The sequence below is a fragment of the Talpa occidentalis genome, unplaced genomic scaffold (genome assembly GCF_014898055.3).
Source record: "Talpa occidentalis isolate TD23 unplaced genomic scaffold, MPIMG_talOcc4v2.1 talOcc4.9, whole genome shotgun sequence".
Lineage (NCBI taxonomy): Eukaryota > Metazoa > Chordata > Mammalia > Eulipotyphla > Talpidae > Talpa > Talpa occidentalis.
The window spans coordinates 19,781,233-19,800,332 of NW_023605305.1; the positions used below are offsets into that span (position 1 = coordinate 19,781,233).

Sequence of the window (19,100 nt, forward strand, 5' to 3'; positions counted from 1 at the left end):
GAAGACAAGCTGGAGTATATTTGGGGGTGAGTTTCAGGAAGCTTGAGTTATTAAAAATAAGGAACAGATCAAAGATCGCAAATGCAAGAAAACAGTCATTTGACACTCCAGAAATACTAGAGTGTATGGAGAGCTTAGATGTATGAAAGATTATACCTTGGGAGATCAATAAGGTGGGGAGCAGGAGACAGGTCTCCTTGGTCAGGAGCTCACGTGTGCATTGAGCTCTTGGTGGGACAGGCAAGTCCTAGGGATTTGGAATATGCCAGAGTTCTGGCAGGTGGGCCAGCTGTACCAGGGCAATGGCAAGATGTTTGGGGGGTGACTGATGCTCTGGGCTCCTCTTACTCCCATTTGCCTGGTGGTAGGAAGGCCAGCAGAGCCTCTGCAGCCCGCAGGGGTTGCAAGACAGTTCTGAATCCCATTCGGGAAACAGTAACTGTGAGTTTCTTTTCCTTTTGAAACAGTTCTGTGCCTATTTATGTCCCAGATTCTTTTTTTTGGAGAACAAGACATCCCCGCTTTCCCTGGAACTCTGGCCCTCACTACCCCAGGGCCCATTCTATGGAATTGCAATGGCCCAGGGTTGCAATGGACACATGTGGAAACATATGTATAAAAATATCAATCTCCACAAACAAATGTCTATATAAATGCACACAATCGCCCCCATACACACACTCTGAACATTTCATTATCCACGTTGATGCTCAGAATTCAGGGTAGGGAGCCTGATCCATGGGCCACTGCAGCTGAATTATTACTGATTATGCACTCAAGTCATATTCAATTGCAAATGTATTTGAGAGCTCCTAGAGTCAGCTCCTAAGCAATCTCCAAAGCCACATTCTCAGACACATATTCTTCTCTTTTAGGTACTTTCTCCCAGTTGAAGGAGGGCACTGTCATGGGACTCAGGAAGGAGGAGGACAGTTTGGGTAACACAGAGATAAATGAATGAGTGTTGACACACTGTGTGCACTGTAACAGACGTACTCTAAGAAATCGATCAGTTTTACCTTGAGGACATCTCCTTCGGAGAGTTCAAATGCCCTGGCTTTGAGCTGAATCCCCTTCCCCGGCTGGGTCTGGATGGAGTAGATGCACTCGTGGTTGTTATTGTAGCTCACAGGAAAGTTGGGAGACAGCAAAGTGCCCTGAGTGCCCGTGACTGAGTTCCCACACTCAGCTGGAAAGAGAGTTACAATAATCACAGATTAACTTGAATCAGCTACATCCAGAAGCAACTCAAACTCTGGAGAGAACCTCACAAAGGTGACAAGTCACTTGCCCCCTTACCCCCCAGATCCCTGCCTATCTGTCCACATGTCTGCCTGTCTACAGAACTGCTTATCAGAGTTTTTTTTTAATACCTGCCCACCTCAGTTCTGTCTGGTTTCTGTATCACTCTCTATTTGTCTGTTTTCTGCAGAAACAAATTCACCAGGCACCCCTCACTTTCACACTGTAACAAAGCAGTTTCCTACACCTGTTCATACAGTATCATAGCAACAGAAATGACCGAGTAGGATGTCATGGGAGGATGGAGTAGCCAAGTTGGGGCGAGAGGAAGCCTTTCAATACCCGAGGATAGAAGATCGAGTAATTGCAGCATCTTCTAAGCTTTACAAGGATCAGTTCAGCCATTAGTCACAACAACTAACTCCATAAGGTGGGGATAATTAACATCCTTGTCTTAAAGACCAAGAACGTGGTACTTAGCAATTTAGATCAAACCTCTCAATGCCTGCATTCGGGAAGAAGAGAGGGCTGAGAAGGCAACCCTCTTGGTCCTGGAATTTAGTGCCCCTGAAACTCTGGAGAAAGTTTTAGCATAACCCATGGAAACTGTTTCATTCATTGGGTAATGAATTCACACTCTGCTCTCAAGATCTGTTGTTCCTCCTCCAGAATTAGTCATTCTTTTCCCATTGTTCCCATAACTTTATTTATAGCAGTTGTCACATTTTACTTGACTTATTTGTTAATATTTCTATCTGCTCCACTGCACCACGGATCCTTTAGGAATTGGTCCTAATTATGTATCTCCAACACTCACTCTCAGAGCCTGGACAGGGCGGCCATCAGCGGCTGCTGGCGACAGGGGAGGTAGTTCAGAGGCTGGGGAAGTGCTGCAGAACCTTGCAGTAGGCTCTTTATGGTTTTTAATAATTGTGAAGTCTCTCCCTGTGCCTCCCAGTATGATAGCATCTACCATATTGCACCCTGGTTGCTTATTACTTGCTTGAGTTACTTGAGTGCCAGGGTCATGCTTAATGAATCTATGAATTTCCAAGGCTTAGCCCAGATCATCTATAAAGTAAATATTTGCCAAATGAATGAATGAATGAATAAGGATAACTGACCTCCAAAGATATACAGTCCTAAAAATAATTAGGTTCTGGAAGGATGCAAATGCAAGTCCAGATGGCAGGCCCACACTGTGTCTGGACAGATGGGGAGTTTGGACCATGTCTTGAGTCTTTGAGGTTGATGGCAGCAAGTCTGCTTTCTCCAAACTACTCTGCAGGGTCCCTATTGTAGATACAGTCATTGCCAGAAGAACCTGAGGTCCAGTAACAGGCCACTGACCGATGGGTCACATATTTAACCCTAAACGCCCCCAAGCCTGGAGTCCAAGGTGATAGAACTGGAGCATGTGATGCAGGAACATTCAGAGCTGAGCCTCTCATCAGCTTAGTTAGACCCTGTGGATTTTCTGATCCCCAAGGTAGTTCCTCAGACCTTAGAAGACAGCAACTGTGTCCACCACAAAGTCCCTGCTTTTTCAACAGGTCCTACTTCCTCTGCTCTTTGCAGTTTAAGACCAGCTTCAGTTCCTTGAGTCTTCACATAAACTATCACAACAAATTTATATGTTGAAGCCTGAATACCCAGTGTGAAGGTATTTGGAGGGAAGCTTCTAAGAAGCAATTAGGTTGAGCTGTGTGACGTTCATTCCACCCTCCATTTCTGGTGCCTCTTGCCCTCTGCTTCGTTCCTACAATTTGGCTTCCCTGATACATGGGCTTCAGCATATTACCAGCCCCCCTTACCAGCTCTGGCTTCCTGCACAATAGCTATATACCCTACCCCCATCTCTGTCCAACCCCTTTATGAGAGGAAAACGGGGCTGATAACTCCAGATGGGCCAGTCGTAGGACAAATGCCGGGACTAACCCCTGCCAGGGCCGGTGTCCTGGGCACCAAGGATGGAAAATGGCACTTGTTTCTGGGAGAGTTTCCAAAGTCACAGGGGAGGTGAGCAGATGCACTGAAAAGCCAAATGCAAGCCTAAATGGAAACAAATAATGTTCCAGGGAAACAAACAGTCACATGCACAAGAAAGTGCCGCCACCAACTCATGCATCTGCGCCATCTGTCGTCCCCATCACAAAAGGTCTTGTTAAGGGCAGGGGCTGTGTCTCAGCCATCAGTCTGGGGCTCCTGAGACCGAGGGTTAGGACTTCTCCATCACACCGGGGCTCCCTAGGACAGGGCCATGTCACCCAGTACAGACCGGGTGCTCTGGGGTCAGGGCTGTCTCTTCCACATCAAATTCAGGAGCCCCTGAGGTCAGGGACTGTCTCACCCTGTCACACCCAGAATTACAGCCTGGGGCTGTTCATCTCCTTCTCAGCTGGGAATGCTGAGAAGGCTAAGCCATCCAATTTGCACCTACAGTGCAGGCAGCAACTGGGAGCCTCCTCTGGGTGGGCCTTCCCATGATACCTCCAGCCTGAGGCTCTGTTGCAGGGCTGGTGGTAATTAGAGGTGATTATAATTGCTGTGCGTTATTAATAACATATGAAACAGAAGACAAATGTAATAATGAAAATATTGGGAGGTGTCATGAACAAACAGTAATTGGAATAATAAGTTAAAGAATGAGTTTATGTAATGAGATCAATGAGGCAAGAGTTTAAAGAGTGTGTGCATCTGTGGTTCCAGATAATCCCATTCACGAAAAATTTCCTTCAGAATCACTTAGCTGAGGACATTTTTCCAGGAGAAAATAGCTTCCAGCAGCCAGATACAAGCTGAAAGTCCACAGGGGTGTCCGTGCATATTGGGATGCACTCTCAGAAAGGTGGACTGAGGTACTTACAGGAGAAAGGATAAACGTTGGGATTACTTAATTAGTCAAAAATGGAATTCTTCATCTATATGTTTCCTCTTTGATGTTATTGGTCATCAACAAAGAATGATAAAAAGGTTATTGGCAAAATGATGACAATCATAGGGTACTCTGTGGCTTATGCAAATTATATTATCTAATCCACAATAAATCTTGTTATCTCCAATTTACAAAGGAGGAGGCTGGGGCTGAGGGCTTTGGTGACCTGCCCAAGACCTAACAGCTGGTAAATGGCAGAGAAGAGGCCCGACCTGGGGCCTTGTGACCACACAGAGTGCTGCCTGTCTTGCCAGCTGTCCACAGCTGGCCTCTACAGCACCCAGAGCTCCCTACAGCTGCCTCAGGCGAGGCTGACCTCCTCGGCCCTGAAGACAGACTTTTTCGGTTGGTGCAGGGCTGCCTTGATGGGCTTGGCACACGGGGTTGGATGTAGCCTTCACTTGGCAGATGAGTTCCAGGGTTAACAATGAGTATGGCCAATTCTCCATAACCCAGCTGGGTTACGTCACAGACCCCCGAGTTGAGAGTATCAACCAAGCAGAGCTGTCTACCTTGTCTAGGTGGGACAACGAGCGAGGGTCCGTGTTCCCTGGGATATCACCCATCCTGCTCACTCTCCTGAGGCTGGGCGCTCTGGATGGGCTTCGGGGCTCTGACAAGGAGGCAGGCAGGGCTGTGGGCAGAGGGTGCTGACTCAAGAGCTAGCTCTCTAGCCCCATCCTCTCTTGGCCTCCAGTGGCTGCTCGACACGGTACTCCCAGCTGTTCCTCCATCACCAAGCACCCCCAGGGCTTGGCTCTGGCACTCAGCCCCCCTTCTTCAGATCTTTCAGATCTCGGCCCAAATGTCCCCCCCTCAGAAGGGCCTTTCCCAACCACTCTTTATAAAAAAGCAAGCCTATCTCCAACACTTTCTAAGCTGACTGGATTTTTCTCTCTGACCCTCAATACTATCCAAAACACTACGTGTCTACGTACTTGCTGGCCCTGCCAGTCTGGAGACCCTGGGCGGAGACACTTTGCTGTATTTGCTTTTGCATCCCCAGTGTCTAGAAGTGTCCCTGACAGACGTCCTACAAACGAACCCAATTCTTGCTTCCCTCACTCCTCTCCAGCTGAATGGATGAAGTCTCTCAAGGGCTTCTCAAAAGCCAGCACCCCACTAGATTAGTAAAGGCACCTCTCTATGCCACCAAATTGGGGGTCTCCATGGCCAAAGGTCGTGCCTTCTTCCTACAGGTCTACCCAGGACCCACCCATATTTCTCTGCAAGAGGCATCCTTAAGCCTTAGGGGCGAGTGGCAGGGGTGGGAGGCAGGATATGGGAGTCAACTGCCCTTGAATGCCCACTGCAGATCTGCTTTGTAAAGGTCAGTTCAGGCCACAGAACAGTGCACAAAGCAGTTATTGCCATCCTGTTGTAAGCTGAGGAAGCTGGAGCGGGAGGTCAGGGCACCCACCCACGGCCCCACTGCAGGGAGCGTGCAGTCCTCAGACGTAGGCTGTGGGCCCGGGTGCATTCCACCACCTCACAGAGATTGACTAGAGTTTGACCCACCCCATTAGTGAAGCAAAATGAAAGCACGTGACCACCTACCAACACACCTTGGCAGAGGCGAACTCCACAGGCGCCGTCTGCCCCCCAGGCACGTGATACGGGCTGTGCCCTCCAGACGGTACCCGGGGAAGCAGGAGAAGGTCAAGGTGTCGCCTACGCCAAACTGCAAGCCCTTTCGGATGCTGTAGGCTGGGACCTCAGGCTCCTCACAGGGCTCCAAGTCATATTCTGGAAAGGCAGCAGGAGACCGGGTCAGAGAAAAAACACACAGCAAAAACACCAGGGAGAAGGGCCAGGGGTCACACAGACTAAGGCACAGATCATGTGCACACTGACCCACAAGAGGTGAAGAGGAGAGAGCTGGGAGGAACAGAGGCTGACAGAGGCACAATGAGGAGAGGGCGGCCCAGCTTGCTTGGGATGGCCTGACCCCCTTGCTACTGAGAGCCTTGGGGGAGGCGCACAGCGTTTCTGGAGATGTGCTTCGGGGAGTTTTTACAAGGTACCCCAGTGTGACCCCTTCTCCCTGTCCTTTCATCTCCACATCAAGCCCACGCCTCAGGGCTCACAGACTCTCTGGCTTCTTGTTCCCCAGGCACTGAGCTGGATCAGTTCAATCAGCCTGATGCTAGAGGGTCAAAGTGCACGACCCAGCCTAGTGCGACTCACACTGGGAAAGGAATCCAAGCCCTTCACTTGAAGTTGTCTCGGTGATCCCAGTACTTGAGGCAGATGGCGTGACGGAGGGCATCTGTGGACCGGGCCTGCCAGGTACCTCCAGTGACAGCTCAGAACTGACCATACCTCATCCCAAGGGCAACTCCCTTCTGTGTGGTGAGGAGAGTCTCTCTGACATGGGATGAGGCAGACTGGCCAGGTATGTCCCCTGGGCCAGGCTGGCCCAGGCACACAGCAGGCGGCTTCTGCTGGTGGGAATAGGTTGGGCCATTTATCAACTGCCCATCCCAGAAGACTCCATCTAATAGCTCTGCTCCTGACTGAGGTGGGGGGCCCTGGAACAATGGGACAAGAGCAGTGGGGGGACTTGGTACTATAGGAGGAAACGGTCCTCTTTTCCCCCTGAAGGTCAAATTCAAGAGTCTTTTTAGGATTCCTCAACACAGAGATAAAAATCTATTACTACTAAGTCAGCATCGATGAAGCAGTCCCCGATGAGACTAAAACACTCCACTATATCAATTTCAAACCCCATTTTCTTCTTTTTTCTTTTTTTTTAATTGTTGGGGTTTTGAAATAGTGGCAGTGGAATCAGGAGGATCTGGAATGACTAGGGCAGATAGGGATTTCCATGGGCTCCTCTAGTTCAACCAGTGAGTAGGTCATGTTCAGAGAAATTCTGCTAACTCCTTCCTAGCCCAGGATCTACTCAACTGTTTTGCTGCAGCAGTGAGGTGGTTCCCAGACACTGGGGCGTGAATCCACAGCCATCTGCTGGGAAGACCAGAGGGCGAGCCAGAATGCTCTGCTGTCTCTCCCCCCAGGGACTGCTGCACGCTTTACCTGAGAAGGTGATGTTGAATCCTTCATAGGACATCGAGAAGTCAGAAATGAAGCGGACCTGGGCAGTGAAGTTGCCGTAGAGCCCGGCGCTGATGGGGGCTGGCAGCCGGGAGCCGGTCAGCTGCCTCAGGGGCTGGGTGAAGCTGCCGTTCTCAGTGATGAGGAGGTAGTCATGGCCACTCTCCAGGTGGAAGGTGTGGAAAGTAAAGAACACACCTGCAGATAGACCAGAGGGGCAGGGGAGGACAGTGAGCAGGCCCAAGCAGGTCCAGGGAGGAGGACCTGCACACGGATTTCCAACTTGGAAGGGCTGTCGGTGTGCTGAAGGGCTGCTTGGGACGATGCTGCTTTACAGTTGTCAAAACTTAAAAGGGAAATTTCCAGCTAAATCTTTAAGAAGTTTCGGGGCCATTCATTCATTCAATCACCCGTTCAATGAATATTTGTGTATTTGCGGAGCACTTCCTGCAGGTTAGGCTCCAGAGTCAGGTAGCGCAGGGGTATACAAGACATTAAACAAATACACTCCAGAGGGATGACGGCTGTGACAGACGGAGCCTGGAGTGCCATGGAGGGGCAGAATGGAAAGCCGTTTGCTGGAGGAGGAGGGGTGTGCAGGACGGTCTCCCTAAGGAGTGAACACTTGATTTGGGTCTTAAAAGGTGCATAGGAATTAAGCAAGTAAGAGGGGAAGGGTGTGTCTTATTTGCTCTATAGGCAGCCCCTATCACCTGGAAGAGAAAATGAAAAATCACTTATTCCTATGATGTGGGTGCGCATATTCTCATCTCCACTTTACACCTGAGGAAACTAAGGCACATGGAGATTACAGTTACATCCAAGGTCACCCAGCTAGTAGGTGGAGGCTGGGATCTAAACAGAGGCCATCTGATCTCTGTGCTCTGCAGCGATGCGTGGTGCCCCTTCTCCTGAGAACAGGTGATAAGAGCAGCCAAGTGGTGAGAGGGCTGGACAGGAGCAGGATTTTGCCCAAAGAAACTCTTGAACTTGCCCAGAAAGGAGTTGTGTTTGGGGGATGCTCGGTTTAGATGCAGGCTCACCTACAAACAAGGATGCCCAGCAGACCACATACCATGGATGTGTGAAGGCAGGAACTGGCTAGACTAGCAGTGCTGGGCCTGCTTGCTATTTAAAGTCCATGGACCAGCAGCATCAGTAGCACCCGGGGGACTGTTGGAACGCAGAAGCCTCTACTGCAGACCTGCTAAGAATCTGCATGCTAACAAGATCCCCAACTGATTTGCAGGCACATAAAAGTTTGAGAAATACTTCTCTAGATAATTACTGACACGTTTTTGATAAATGATGGTTGGATCCAAGCTCTTAATGCTGAAACATTTTAGATATTTTCATATTCTTGCTTCTGTTGATAGATGTTGGTGATTCCAGAGTATTTGGTATTCTAAGGGTGGGGGTAGGGGAACTTAACTCCATAGAAGTGGTGGAATGAGGGATGCAGCTTGTAAATGCGCTGTATCCAGGCAACTGAGATGCATCCATTTATCTCTTTGTTCAAAGAAATAGATGCTAAATATCTACTAAGTGGTAGGCACTTGGCTTAAGCACTAAGAAAGACTTCCAGTGCAGTGGAGGGACAGACACAGTGATAGTGGGAATCCTGAGTGGGGCACAGAGGAAGAGTGAGCTTTATGCCTGGAGGGTTGGGAGGGCTTCATGGGGCCACACCTTTGATGAGAGAGGCACGAGAGCGCTTGGAGACTCAGGTAGGCATGCCAGAGTGTCTCTGACAATTCCCACACATAAACAAGTGTGCAAATGCAAAAATAGTTCTTAGACCACAGGGCTTAGGAAAGGCTCAATGGAATATTTGCCCTTTCCTCCTAGTTGGAACACTGGGGAGGGTGGAGAGAGGGTTAGACGCAGTAACAGGCAGGAACCAAGTTGATGAAGTGCCCTGCCTGTGCTCCATCTTTCAGCATGCAAATACAGCCTCCAAAGGGGTAAACATTTGACTGGGATCTAAGGATGAATAAACAACAGAGATGGAACCCCTGGGTTTCCCAGCTGTGCTGCCTGCTCGGGGCTCTCTTGGCCATTGTGAGGAAATAAAGACATTGTCTCAGAAATAGAGAGGACCCACGTTGGAGTTTAAATCCAGATCTGGTGTGAGAGATGTACACACTAACCAAGGGTTCTGTGTGGTGGATGGAGCAGAAGGGGAGGGAGGACTAGAGCAGAAAGAGCGGGGCTGGGGGCAGGGGCTTTGCGGGGAGACAGACCTGGGTCAAAATCCCATCTCCCAGCTGAAGGGTCTGGGCCAATGCTGTTTTCTCAGAGACAGTCCTCAGAGTGAGAAACAATTGCAAAGCCCACAGCACAGCTCTTGGCACTGTCGGAGATGCTCTATTTGCTAAGCTCAGCTAACCCCCAGACAGCCTGGGGGGCTAAAAGATGTCAGTCTTGAGGTCTTTGCAAGGGCAGATTCTCTGGATTCCTAAAATGGTTGTTCCCTTAGGCTGGGCATGTGGCAATTTGAACAATTCTGTATTTCATAGTTTTGCGTTTGTATAACTGTCCTTTTACCTATTAGGGAGCAGAGATGGTAACCTAATCTGAGATGCTTTTATAAGCAGGGAACCGTGAGTGCCCTCTGAACTGGGTTCAGGTTAATTCAATTCGTACAGATATTTTTTTGAGTTCCACATGAGCCGGGCAGAGTCAGAGGCAGGACATGGGGCAGGCATGTCTCTCAAACTTATAGCCTGGCATGGACACATGGCAAGTTCTGTACAGTGGGGCAAGGTTTGGGATGGGAAGGTACAGGATCATGTGGGGGCCCTGGAGGGGTACTCAACGCAGATCCAGGGTTAGGGAGACAGAGTGGCTCGTAAGAAGGTCTTCAGAAGGATGAAGAGCTGGCAAAGTAAGGGAATGGTGGAGAAGATGCAGGGAAAGGAAGTATTCCAGAGAGAAGAAAATTGTCCCAATGTGCAAAGCTTTAGAGCAAAGCGAAAGCCTGGGAAGTTCCAAGAGCAGAAAGCATTTGGTGTGGTTAGTGATTAATGTCCAGAGGGCTCAGAATGAGGTGAGAAAGGGCTAGAGGGCCATGCTAGCTATTTTATAACTTAGGGCTCTATGCTAGGGATAGGTAAGCTTTTACTTGATTCCGAGGAAGTGGTGACCTGGCATAAGTCAGGGTCCTCTTATTGATTCTCTGCCTGGAACACCTTTCACCTTGGCTAGTTCCTGTTCATCCTTGAAGAGTGACTTAAATATCAACTCCAGGATACCTGCTTAACTCTTTGGTTGGCCCCATATGTTTCCCTATCTCTATCTGCTCCATCCTGGCATTGACCATGACATATCGAGAGATCTCTTTGGGCTGTCTAGCTCTACCACTAGACTATAAAGCCCCTGAGGGCAGGCAACACCAGAGCTGCATTTTACTAGCACCTAGAGTAATACAAGTATCAAATAAGCATCAGCTAAGAAAGAAAAAAGAAAGAGAACATATTTCTTAAATACTTGCTAAACTGCGTATCTCCTAGCAAATACACACCTAGAATGGCATAGAGAAATACACCCCTATAATCATGGATTCCAGGCACAGAGAAAATCATGGCTACAGGGGATTATTCCTCTAGGGATCTGAGGGGTTGCCTTTCTTTCCCTGCCGCCCCCCACCCCCCATGGCCTCCTCTGCTCAGGTTTGGTTGAAACAGCTCTGCAAGATAAATGAGGACAGGACCCTAACTCCTCCTCTCTGCAGGAACAATACAGATGGCTCCTGACCTAGGATTTTTCTTTACAATGATGTGCACTCCATAAAAACCATACTTGGAATTTTGATTTTTTTCTGGGCTAGCAACAGGCACTATGATACTCTCTGGCAATGCTGGGCAGAGACAGCAAGCCGCAGCTCCCAATCTTGCCAGCACAAGAATCCATACTGTCACTGGAGCATGCCCATCATCCAAAATTAATTTTAGTTCAATGCTTCAAACATCCTGCAGGTCCAGGTGCTTTCAGCTGCGTGCAGAAAGAGTGAGAATCCACATACCATTCTGTTTTTCACTTACAAGTTAGTATTCATTCATGACATAAGCTACTCATCATTCTATTATAAAACAGGCCTCGGGGTAGACGGTTTGCCCAACTGGAGGCTGACATCAGTGTTTCCGAGAACGTTGAAGATAGACTCAGCTTAGTAAGGATAATTTCAAAGGTTTGTGTACTCAATGAATTTTTGACTTGTGATATTTTCAAGTTACTATGGGTTTATTTGGGTGCCACCTCATTATAATTCAGGGAAGATCTGTGGTTGCGAGGAGCGGGCCACAGCCCCGGCCCTGTTCTGACAGCTTGGAGAGTGGTTGCACAGGAAACTGGACAACCTCTTCCTGGTTAGGACAGGCCTCACAAAGGTGGAAGGGAAATGCTTCAGGTCTGAAATTATTTCAAATTTTCTTTTTCTTCAAATAAGACTGACTCTTGAACAAAGCAGGGGTTGAGGGTGCCAACACCCTATGCAACTGAAAATCCTGCTATACCTTTGACTCCCTCAAAACATAACATTATTTATGTGCTGTTGACTGGAAGTCTTAATGATAATATAAACAATGTATGAATGATTTTGCTTGAGTTATAGATAGTGTATACTGTATCCTTATTAAAAAGTTAGCTAGAGAAAAGAGAATGTTGTTCATAAAATTATAAGGCAGAGAAAATACAAGAAAGGATTTGCCTTTCTTTGGTTATTTGTGGGGTCAAAGTCTTCTCATTTATCTTTCCTCTACTATGAAGTGTTAGTTGATAGCTTTGTTCACTTTATAGGCCTGTGGACTAGGCATGTTTTTCTGAAAGATTTTTAAGAGCTCTCCATGCATCAGGTTGGTAATCCTTAGCTGATTATATAGGCTGCCAATGTTTCTGTCTATTTATTATTTGAATTTTTTATAACCTTTTTAAACATAAATCTGTTTAGTTTTATTTAATAAAATCTAACAGTCTTTGTTTTTATGGCTTCTACTTTTGATATTACTCTTGAAAGTATATTCCCACCTGAGGTTAGATTTCCATGTGCTTCTAGTACTGAAATTTATGTGATCAAATATATGAGATATGGTTTCTTTTTTTCTTGCTTCTTTTTTCCAGTTCTCTCTCTCTTTCTCTCATTCTCTCTCTCTTCTCTCTCTCTCTCTCTCTCTCTCTCTCTCTCTCTCTCTCTCTCTCTCTCTCTCATACACACACACACCCCCCCCACACACACACTCACACACACGAAATCTAGTTTATTTTTGGACTTGATACTCCCCAACTGATTTGTGTGTCCACTCCCATACTCATCTACCACATTGTTTGAAAATTATTTCAGCCCCTAACAATATTTTAAAATCTGGAACGATTACTCATCCCTTTAATTTTTTCTCTTGACTTTTCTATAGGGTAATTCTTCTAGATCAGAGGTTCTTATTTAAAAGTACATGCACCAGAATTACTACTGCAGTGTTCTAAAAACATGATTCTCGGCTCCTATCTCCAATGCAGAAAATCAAAACCTCTAAGATATAGCCTAAGCATTCATGTATTTGCTTAGATTTATTTGTAAATAGTAAATATCCAAGCTGCAGGAGGGCTAAGAACCATTACTCTAGATGGACTTCAGAGTAAGCTCTGAGGGTAGAAGTCACATCTGCCTGGTTACTGCTTATTCCCAGCTCCAGTGTCTGCCACATAGGTGGCAGTCAATATTTGTTGAATGAAAGAAGACATTAAGAAGAGTTCATTTGTCACCAGGACCCTTACTTTGGGCTTGGAGATCCAAAAACCATTTATGCCAGGGAAGTTGAGGCAATAGCCCATCCTGGTGGTGAGTATGAAACCATGCCACCTGAGGGACAGCTGAGTTGTGCCAGGAGAGGAGCTCTACATGCAGTAGTATTTGAAGGCTGGGAGAATCAGAATTTCCTTATATTCTTTCAGGGCACAGTTCAAGGAAGAAAATTTCAGGGGCAACCGCTAGGCTACTAAGGGGTAGATCTATCAAAAATGCTAGTCGGTGCCCATCTGTTGAATGAGTTGGCCACCACCTCACCACTGAGGTGTTGCCATCTTGGGCAGAGAGATACAGAGAAGATTCCTGCACTAAGTAGGATCTGAGAGCCGGTGATCTGGAAGAACTTTCCAGCACAGCGATCTTATATTCTTAGAAATATTTATTAAATGAGTTCAGTGATTCAAAGGGATGAGAAGTTTCTAGAGTATTTTGTTGGTGACAAAAAATTCAGATTAAGCCCAGAGATCACCACTACGTAGGGAGATCCCCATTGGGGTCATCCTGACTTGGGAGCTTGGGGCCCCAAACATGTTAAATTCCAATACCTGCTATGGTATACTCACCCTTGCCATGTGATGTTTCTATAACCCAGGTGCAATTCAAGTTGTTGGGGTAGAAGTCAGGGAACCCTGGTGATAAAATAGTCCCACTGGAGCCTTGGATGAAGCCACCACAGAGTGCTACAGAGAAGCAAAGAGAGCAGGTGAGAGACTGAAGTGGCTAGGGAGTGCCCCACAATCCTCCTGGAAGCCTGTCCCCTATCCTTTCACACCCCAACCTTCCTGGATTGTAGGGGAGTCAACACCCTAAGTTCTGGTTTTTCGTGGTGGGAAAGGAATCTGCCTCTGTAGCACCCTTCATGGTATGCCTTACCTTCACAACTGGGCAGGGCCCGGCTCCACTGGAAGTTGGGTTCACACTCCAGGGGCTCCCCATCACTTAGGGTGTAGCCAGAGTCACAGCTGAAGGTCACCAGAGCACCCACGTAGAAGTCATTCCCATGACGCTGCCCGTTTACAGGGATCCCTGGATCCAGACAGTGGTCAGACTGCAGTGTGATAGCTGGAAAAGAAAACCCACAGCTGGAACAGAGGACTCACTGCCAGCAGAGCGGGACCCCAGCTGGCTCACAAAGGGAGGGAGGAGAGAGCCTTGAATTCTGGAAGGCTGAAGTCGCCCATTACCCACTCATTAAATGTGGTTGTAGCATCTGCTGAGAGCCCTATCTGTCAGAGAAAACAAGTTGGCTCAATCATTTATTCATTCATTTGTTCATTCATTTATTCATTCATTCTCTCCATAAATGTCAGTGTTCATTAGGCTTAGAAACTAGGTGAAGGCTTAGGGATATAAACACAAGTATGAAAATCATCTCCGCATGGTGCTCTCAACCATAACTTTACTGGTCTACAAAGAATTTCAGTGACATCAATCTCTCTACATCGAGGCTCCTGCAGTGAATGCGGAAGGTGATGAGAGAGGGCAAGAGTGAGCAGGGGATGCCATCTCACATCAACTTCATGATTTGTCAGACACTCTGTCCCCAGAATGCTCGGCTCGGCTCACCGCGTCCCGCACCCCTGGCAGCGTGCATGCCGGGATCCCTCACAATGAGCTTCCCTTGCTGCTAAGGTCTTGACTCTCAGCTCTGTAAGTGCTGAGTGATGTTGACAGCAAGGGAGGGCTTCCTGGGGAGCACGGCCTAGTTGAGAATTTTCTGGGGAGGGTCCAGCTGGAGGCCCACTGGGGGAGCAGACCTTTGCTCCCCGGGGCAAACCCTGCTGGCTGCTTCCCCAGGACTCACTCTCATAGCGGAGCTGGAAGCCTATGTCCGAGTGGCTCTTGTCAGTAGAGAAGAGGAGGTAGAGGTAGTTGCTGGTGCTGATGAGGAACTGGGGGACCTGGGTCCCATGGTAAACCCCGATCAAGGGTGCTGAGTATGTCCGTCCATCCCGCACTTCCAGGGTGTCGTAGTTGACCTCTGTTTTAAATCTGCCAAAGATAAAAGTGGAGACTTCTTGAGAAGCCCAAGGCTGATTCATTTGCAAATGACAAAAGGATCTGCCTGACCCAGGGCTTCAGGATAACCAGATCTTGGCAGGCTGGGCTATTTTAATACAATGTGCACACATTTGCTAACTATGTGGAAGGACTTTCTCTCCTTTATTTATTTTACCTTTCTCCTCCAGCGCTTGGAGGCAGGTTTTGAATCCCCACTCTGACCCAGACCAGGACCCCTACAGGCCCAATGACTACCAGTCTCAGAAGTCAGAATGTTCTAGGCCAGGAGTCAGTCAACTACAGCCCTGGGCTCAAATCTGCTCTACTACCTGTTTTTGTATGGCTTGAGAGCTAAGGATGGTTTTTACAATTATAAGGCAGCATTTGTTAAAAAAGAGAAGAACATTATGCAGCAAAGAGCTACAAGTGGCCAACAAAACCTAAAATATTTACTATCTGCTTCTTCACAGAAAAGCTTGTGGACTGCCATTCCAGGCCAGGAATGCTTTGTCTAGAAGAAGTTTGGGCTCATAGTTGGGGGGCCACCTTCCCCCATTAAGGGGTACAATGTAGGGCAGTTAGATGTAGGGCAGATGAGTGGGATTTGGGTCAGAGGTAAGGAAGGTCACCTGCCCTTTCTGGAAGTTTCCTGGTTATACTCATCAGATGCTATAAAGACTGCTGCAACATCAGACAGTGTCTAACTTTTCACTTCCTCTTCTTAGGGGTGAGGTGGAGGACACACATTCCGTGTGTCCCAACCTTCATAAAGTCATAGTCCCCTAAATAGCACAAACCCCACTGCTCAGGCAGTATCAAGGCTATAGGCATAGCCAGTGGTGCTTGTCCCCAGTCTGGCAGTCTGTTCCAGGGATCTCTGACCTTCATGCATGGGTGCTGAACCCCTCCCTTCCCAGGGTCCCTGAGGTTACAGCACCTGTCGAAGGTGATTTTGATGGGGTAGCCTGGCTGGGCCTCTATCACCCAGGCACAGCTCAGGGCATCCTTGTAGAAACCAGGCCAGCCCGGAGACAGGATGGTGCCACTGGGCGAAGTCAGGTGACCACCGCAGGGAGCTGGGGGCAGAAGGGTGAGAAACAACAGAAACTTCTCCATGAGGTGTGCCTGTCAGCAAGTGTTATTGTGGATTTTAGGGAAAATTACATTCACTATATAAACTGTGAGTTTTGCCTTTTGGGATCATTATGGATATGTCCAGTTGCATCATTTGGACTTTTATGAAAGGCCAGAGGGGAGAAAGGAAAAGGATACTTTAAACAAAGCTCTTGCCATTCTTAAAGGGCTAAAGTCGGGTAACATTTGGACCACACTGGTTTTCCTTTAATCCTCACTCAGCCCCCCGGCACAGGCATAAACCCAGGCCACCTCCTCACCCAGCACCTGGGGCTCCAGCACAGGGAGTGAGCAGAGCCCCCACTCAGCTAGAGCACCGATCGTGAGCTCCCTGAGTGCAGGGAATGGATTATTTATCTTATTGAGCTTGGAATTTAGCCCAGTGCTCAGCGCACAGCTATCCCTCAGTGAGTACTGCAGGAATGAATGAATGAATGGAATCATGGATGAATGCAGTCTATGGCAGACAACACCCAAGACACTGGGTGGTCCAGGCATACCTCGTGGCTGGCTCTGATCTTACAAAGCCTGCTCTCTCTGACTCCTGGTCTCTCTCTGCCCATAGTTTCCAACCTCCAGCTTCCCATTCTCACCCACACCTTTACCATCACACCTGCCTCTTGCTGTGACTGGACCTGCAGCTCCCTGGTGACCACTGGAGCTTCCCATTACCCCTCCTTTTGGACATGCAGGCAGATTTCACTGTCCACCCACTGTGAAGTTAGGCAAGGCCACGTGACCACTTGGAGTCATAAAATGAGAGCAGAAGCAATGTGTGTCCTGTCTGCGTGGAGACTTGAAGAGCCAGTACAAAGTGATGGTGGTGGACAGCATACACCCAGGGGCAGCGTGGAAGCCAAGCCTGGGCCTCTCAGTGACTCTAAGGATGTTAAACCCTGTGTTAAACATGTAGCTTGAGGGGGGGCCTCCCTGATGGCACAAGGGGTGAAGATGTAGCAGCACTATGAAGTTATCTGCACTCACTGAAGTACGAGTTTGATCCCTAGCCAGGAAGGTAACCCACATGGTGCAGCAGACCTCTCCTGTCTCGCCTGCTCTTCCCCTCGGCAGTGTATCAGTCAGTCTACCTGTTCTGTTTCCCACTCTGTTTCTGGTGAATCATCTCACCCACCACATCTCTGGTCTGCACCCCAGTTCTTGTATACATAAATAAATCTTTAAACAAAACAAAACAAAAACATGTAGCTCGAGTTGTCTGGGTGAGATAGAACTTCTATTTTTAATCACTGTGACTTAGAGATGGTTTGTTAGCACAGTCTAGCCTGGCACATCCTGACTAGCACACTTGCCTCTCCAGGACTGAGGGTAAGGGTGCCGAACCAGCCACATGGATGCTGCTGCTGCCACCGGCGCCACCACTGGCAGCCGTGGAGAGCCCAGGCCTGTGGGTGTCTAGCTGCACACACAGTCATGTTTACACAAAACACAAACCGTGGAGTGGGGGGTGCTGCTATTATGTTCTCCATTTTACAGCTCAGAAAGCTGAGGCTTGAGGATGTCAAGTAACTAGGCCTTGCTTAGCAAATGCTAGGAGCTGTATCCAGACTGAGGGAGACAGCACACACAGGGGTCTTGAGCTAAGCACCTCTCCTGCCCAGCTTTCTTTGGACTCCCTTACTATGGAGTTGTTGCCAGATGCTGAAGTTGCCTGGTACAGGATCCAGTAGGGGATGAAGAGCTACAGAGCACTTCTAGCTCTGCAGATTTTTGGAAATTTCTCCAGGTAATAAGTTTCTTAAAGTATAGCTAAACTTACACCATTCCTTTCTCAATTCTATAACCTTTTTGGAAAATATCTAAAAGAGTTGTTAAGTAAAACAAACTCTTAGATTACAAGAGCCAAATCATGCTTACTAGAAGGAAAGGGGAATGGGAAGTGGGGAAACCTGATAAGGGAGGTCAAATGTATAGTGGGGGATGGAAACTAGACTTCTGGCTGTGAACATAATTAGTATATACAGATAATTTTTCATGTTGTATACCTAAGACCTATGTAATGTTATTAATCAATGTTACTTCAATAAAAAAATGTGTTGTCAAACACTATTAATAGAAAGTTATATTAAGTTTAATTAACAAGGGATTCATGACAATAATGATATTAATAGTTGACTGCTCAGATTGATGATTTATGATGCTAACTGCTTTACAGGTATCACCTCATTTAAATGCCCACATTTATAAAGTAATCCCCATTTTACAGAGGAGAAAATGAAGACTGAGCTGGCTGAGAGACTAGACCCAGAAATAATGAAGTTAGAACTCAGGTTTAACCTCCCAACCTGTTTCCAAATCCCCCTCTAACAGTGCATAATAGTATTACAATCATTGTTGATAGTAATGAGCTCGTAGGTACTGAGAAATTACTAGGTGTCAGGGCTTAATGTGGATTATCCTTGTGACAATTACAACACTAAAAGGCAGATACTATTATTATCCTTGTTTTATAGACAGGGATTATGACCCCATTTTCAGTAAGTTGAGTTTTTGAGAAACTAAGTAATTACACAGAACCTTTATCAAACATTGAGTAAGTACATGGCATATGGGCACAGTCATTTTCTGGGTAACCCTCATTTTCAAAGCCCATCCCCCTACATTACTAAAACTATGAATGCTTTCCTTTAATTCTCCAATGGATATGTGAGGTAGATGGTAGAGTGGGGAGTGCCTGATGCTATGTTCCTGCATCTCTAGGCAGGCACTGAGCTCCAGAAAGAGTTGGGGCTTCTTCTTGGCCCCCATTCAGCACAGACCCAGCCTTTTAGGTAGCTGGACTTTCCAGGAATCCATAAATGACAGAGTCACTCTTGCCTTCAGTGGCCAGTTCCATTCAGTGCATGTACATCAACAAAGCCCTATGTAAAATCTCCAGAAAGGGAAACACAAATCCTTCCTTTGGTGGTCAAC

General features: G+C 47.5%; 1 protein-coding gene across 1 annotated transcript in view; it reads right to left on the reverse strand.

Annotated features, from left to right (window-relative positions):
* CSMD2 (CUB and Sushi multiple domains 2) overlaps positions 1-19,100 on the reverse strand; it is a 512,752-nt gene that overhangs the window by 134,363 nt on the left and 359,289 nt on the right. The window contains exons 16-22 of the mRNA XM_037499127.1: positions 15,973-16,111; positions 14,839-15,026; positions 13,908-14,096; positions 13,598-13,714; positions 7,217-7,432; positions 5,735-5,923; positions 1,020-1,189 (exon numbers count right to left, since the gene is read on the reverse strand). Coding sequence (XP_037355024.1) covers positions 1,020-1,189; positions 5,735-5,923; positions 7,217-7,432; positions 13,598-13,714; positions 13,908-14,096; positions 14,839-15,026; positions 15,973-16,111 — 1,208 coding nt within the window. The remainder of the gene's footprint in view (positions 1-1,019; positions 1,190-5,734; positions 5,924-7,216; positions 7,433-13,597; positions 13,715-13,907; positions 14,097-14,838; positions 15,027-15,972; positions 16,112-19,100) is intronic.